We start from the raw sequence: 5,297 nt of genomic DNA, 5'->3' as shown, positions 1-5,297 counted from the left end.
ATTAGTTGAAAAAATGTCATAGGGGTTGATTATTTCAACCCCTTACAAAAATAGTTCAGGGTTGAAAAAAATTCAAAAAGTGTAGTTTTATTGACAGATAATGTTCACCAAGTTTGGTTTCTTTAGCTTGATGTACATGGAAGATAAAAAAGAAAAACAATTTTTTTTTGTAATTTTAGGAGGGGCGTAACTTTTCAGGGAAGGGTTCTTTCAAAAAATTTTAAACCAAAGACCCCTATTAATTTTCATCGGAGAATCGCCCCTTGAATTTTTTCGGTGTTATTTAGATACACCCTGTATATGGAAAAGTTTTGTTTCACAATTTCTAAATTTTTTTCTCAGTTATGGGCAAAAAAAGAGCCGCACCGTCCATCTTCGCCATATGTTAAAATGAACAACTTTCAACAACAATATCTCAAAATCTAGATTCAAAAAAAATTTCAAAAAAATATGACGCACGGAGGGAGCACTGGGTAATACGCTATATAAATTTCAAGTACATCTGTGCATTTTAGTATACCCGATATACCTCCTTAATTGGAAATGCTGTTCAATGCCTACTAGCGCAAAGCATAGCTTTGTTCCCAATGGCAAAGAGCTACCTACTAATCTGTAAGTACTATTACAGACAATATAGACATCAGTTTTAAATTTCCGAATTGCCGATAGAGTACACCACCAGCAGAATTTTAGGGAGAATCAAATGCAGCGGCCGGCATTCCTACGCGTATCCTAGCAACGCATAAACAACAGTTTGGCAATGCTGTGACGCGTACGCTCGAATTTACTTTGTAAACTTTTTCTATCAATGCCTGTTGTTTGTATTACTACATTTACTTAGGTACTTAAATGTATGAAGTAGGTATTGATAAAAGGGAGGTTCGTTTCGGCTTCTCTCTCTCCCTGTGCTGTCTTCAAAAGTCCTGGGGGGCTTCCCCAGAATCTTTAAGACACCTAGAGAGGGGGGGAGTCGTGGGGTAGAGCTAGTGGTCTCTTTAGCCTACGTCATCGAGTCACACGTCACATCAGTGCAAAAAATCCGAAGTCCGCATGTGGAAAAAAATTCGGGACCAAGGGTGCACGACATACAATGTGTCCCGTTTTTCCGCAAGCCAATTTTTTTACAGATAGTACCCTGAAGGGAGGTTATATTCTACTAATCATTTTATTGATGCAACAAAAGCCCGGCCTACTACAATTTCTTAATAGGGTGTTTTTTTCAGAAAGTAGTATTAGGCATTTTTTTTATCAAAAAGATAATATTATCAGGCTATTCAACACCCATCAAAATACCCATATACCAAATTTGAACAACAAATGTCTATGGAGTGTTTTTTATGTGGTGCCATACTTGGAAAAATTAGACAACTAAAAATTATAATAAGCAGGTCAAAGATTGCCATGAAAGTGAAAACAAGTACCAATTGGACAAAGAAAAAATACAGACACTATAAATTTAACACTTTTAATTGCGGCCATAGTAAAAATAATAATTAACGTACAAAAAATGTAGGTAATGAATTATAAATATTAAGCTGTTAAACAAAAAATCTAAATTAAATTTTTGTTTTCTCAAACTATGGATTTTTACTTTTGGGGTTTTATAAAACAAAGTTTATAAAAACAGACCAAGGATTTGGATGACTTAATGAATTGCATAAGTCAAGCTTGTGCAGGGATTACTCCACAACGGCTATGTAAATTATTTTTAAATTTAAGAAGATGATTGAAAAAATGTGTTCGACTGAAATGAGGTTCAATGGAGAAAACTAAAACTTAATTTAGAGTAACGTTTTGCAATTTTTTTGTTTAACAACTTAGTACCTATTTACAAATCATTACATTTTTGTAAGTTATTATTCTTATAATTAATTAATAATAATTAATTAATATAATTAAAAGTATTAAATTTATAGTGTATGTATTTTTTCTGTGTCCGATTAGTATTTGTTTCATTTTCATGGCAATCTTTGACCTGCTTATTATAATTTTCAGATGTCTGATTTTTCGAAGTTTAGCACCACATAAAAAAACAATCAATAGACATTTGTCGTTTAAATTTGGTAGATGGGTATTTTAATGGGTGTTGAATAGCCTGGTAATATTATTTTTTTAATAAAAAAAATGCCAAATACTACTTTCTGGAAAACCACCCTTTTAAAAAATCGTAGTATTTAACACGCGGTCTGAAGCGATAAGCTACATACATTGTCTGTGGTACTATGAAGCATAACCAGTATCGCACTGGGCGATATAAACTTTATTACTAATGATGTTGTGGGAAACAACTACTCTGCGGTCTATTGAACCACCCAGCATTGAATTACTCCTCCAATATCTAGTAAGTAGCTAAGGTAATTCGTCAGCAGAATCACCAAACATAAACCGGTTTGTAACTTATTAGTTCTCATCTCTATTTGAATCTCCATGAATCGATATGTTTTTATTGACGATTAAGATATATACTTTGTAGTTATATCTCACCCACACATAATATCTCGGTAAATAGACGTCTAAATAGGTAAATCTTCGTCGGTTTTTTTCACATATGGCAGTACTGATGAGAGTTAATAAGTTAGAATCCGGTTTATGTGTGATGATTCTGCTGACAAAGGTCTTAGTTATTTACTAAATACTGAAGAAGTAATTCAATGCTGGATGTGGCTGTAGACCGCAGAGTAGTTGCACAGTATTATTAATTATAAATTAGTATATAAATTTCCCAAAAAGATACAAATTCTACAATTCCAATACCAAAAAATGCCACAAAATTGTGTTAACATTTTTTTTTTGAGATCTAATAACTCAACACATAGTGGTTAATCAAATATACGAATGAAATGACATTGCGACTTTGTTAAACTAGTTTTATCTAGAAAGTGAAGCTTTAGCGGACTTATTTTAGTCGGATATAAACTACTATCGAAATAAATTAAATAGACCCCTGACATTGGAAACCGATATTAAGAAAACTTATGGGCAGAAAATTTTGAAATTTGAACCGTATATAGCCTCACTATTACTATATTGTTTGCTAAAATTTCAGTTAGTTTTGTTACCCCATTTTTAGTTATTAATGAAAATGTTGAAAAAATCACGGTTTTCTGCCTACAAAATTGATACCTCTCACTTTAACTCGTCGTAATTTTTTTGTTAATTGATAAAAAAAATCCAAATTTTTACTGACGATAAGTCGAACTATTGTATTTAGTACTGTGAAGATCATTTGTTTCAAAAGCTCTTCTTTTTTTATTTTTTAGCAAAACAGAAACATCTCCGTAAATATTGTGTTCTTTAAAAATAAAAAAACTGACATAGGTAATAAATAATTGTAAACAACAATCTGAAAAAATTTGTTAAAATAGTATAGTTATAAATGATATTCTTAAGAACATTATCGGAAAGGTCAATTACGTTCACGGTCCGATGTAAGGTATACAGTATAGCCTTTATAACTGGATTATTTCAACAAATTTTTTTTTGAGATTGTTGTTTACAATTATTTACTGCTCGAGTCAATTTTTTTCTTTTTTTTTAAAGAATGCAATATTTACGGAGATGACATTCCCTTCTGTTTTGTTTAAAAATAAAAAAAGAACAGCTTTTGAGACAAATGACCTTCATAGTACTAAAAACAATAGTTCGAGTTATCGTCAGTAAAAATTTGGAATCTTTTCATCAATTAACAAAAAAATTACGACGAGTTAAAGTGAGAGGTATCAATTTTGTAGGCAGAAAACCGTGATTTTTTCAACATTTTCATTAATAACTAAAAAATGGGACAACGAAACCAACTGAAATTTTAGCACACAATAGAGTAATAGTGAGGCTATAAATGGTCCAAATTTCAAATTTTTTTGCCCCTACGTTTTCTTAATATCGGTTTCCAAAGTCAGGGGTATATTTCATTTATTTCGGTAGTAGACAAATAGCTGTTCTACTCAATCAAAGAAATTAATGAATTTTTTACTTGATTTTGAAGAATTTTTTTATTTGATTTTTAAATTTATTTTCATGCGCAACACACAAAATTGAGGATAATTTTGTGATTTTTTTTTTTGACCCTGAATTAGGTAATTTTTGTGCGTAGTAATTCTCTTCGATTTTCTGTGTAAAAATTAATTCAGCTAAAAACTCAATTTCTTTGACTGTGTAAAACCGTAAAAGTAAGGAACAAATTGAAGGTAAACTTGCGCAATTTATTGCGCAATAAATTCCCGTACGTACCGCGGCCCCAAGTCATAATCCCCGCCAATAAAATGAACTAAGGGACGACGTGTATAAAATCCAACGCGACCCACTCGAACTCCCATAAAACTTCCCGTCATTTACGTCCCCCCCATTTTAAAAATTCACGCATTGTTTACCGCCAGCGACTGACTGTGTGTCTTTTTGCAGTGTGCAACCGGACGTACTACGGCGACGTGGGCAAGACGTACGACCTGCGGGTCGTTAAGTCCGTCGAGACCCGGCTGCCCTTCCTGTGCCACCTCACGTTCACCGCCAACGGCCAGAGCCACGGAGATATAGTGCAGGTAATTACCGCCAGGTGGGGTTCCGCCCTCCCGCTCTGGGACGGGCGGGAGGGGTTGTGTCGTCCTCGCGCAATGTCCAATTTGAGATTAGAGGTGTTTTTTTATTTTTAAAAATGAGATAAACATGTACAGAACCGTATGAATATGTTGATCTCAGTAAGAGATATAAAAAAATTGAATTTTGTCCATTTTAGTTTGCTGGTGACTGTTGAAGGCATATTAATATTAAAATTAAAACACATTTGTTTATGTGCATTTGCAACAGTAACAGTTTATACCGTACGCGCCTAAAGAATGGAATAAATTCAGTAAAACCGAAACAAATTTTTTTTGGGAAAAATCCTCGAACAGGTCGATTTTTAATTTAAAAAATACATATTTTGGCATAAAAGGCGATTTTCAACCGTCATTTGTTTTCGAGTAATGACGTCATCGGCATTTTTAAATAGCAACCCCCTATTTAGACCAGGGTCGATAATTTTTGAAACCAAAAAAAATTATAGTATAATGAAACCCATTGGAAAAGAAAGAGAATATAACAGAAATGAAAGGAAAAATAATTTACGGGCGATCTGAGGTCGGGAAGGGGTAGGGGGTGAGTTTTTAAGGGTAAAAAACGGTTTCCCTTGATTTCCAGAAAAACTACAAGTCTTATGGAAAAAAGTTAAATGACAAAGTTGTAGGTAATAAAAAGATCTACAACTTTTGTATTTACACTTTTTTCACATAACCTCAAAATTTATGTGAAAAATTCAAATAACC

General features: G+C 33.0%; 1 protein-coding gene across 1 annotated transcript in view; it reads left to right on the top strand.

Moving 5' to 3' along the window:
• LOC108905141 overlaps nt 1-5,297 on the top strand; it is a 164,828-nt gene that overhangs the window by 104,384 nt on the left and 55,147 nt on the right. Inside the window, exon 4 of the mRNA XM_018707921.1 lies at nt 4,399-4,535. Coding sequence (XP_018563437.1) covers nt 4,399-4,535 — 137 coding nt within the window. The remainder of the gene's footprint in view (nt 1-4,398; nt 4,536-5,297) is intronic.

Source organism: Anoplophora glabripennis, unplaced genomic scaffold (genome assembly GCF_000390285.2).
Source record: "Anoplophora glabripennis isolate ALB-LARVAE unplaced genomic scaffold, Agla_2.0 scaffold15, whole genome shotgun sequence".
In the NCBI taxonomy this organism is placed as follows: domain Eukaryota; kingdom Metazoa; phylum Arthropoda; class Insecta; order Coleoptera; family Cerambycidae; genus Anoplophora; species Anoplophora glabripennis.
This window is presented reverse-complemented; position numbering and strand designations above follow the sequence as displayed.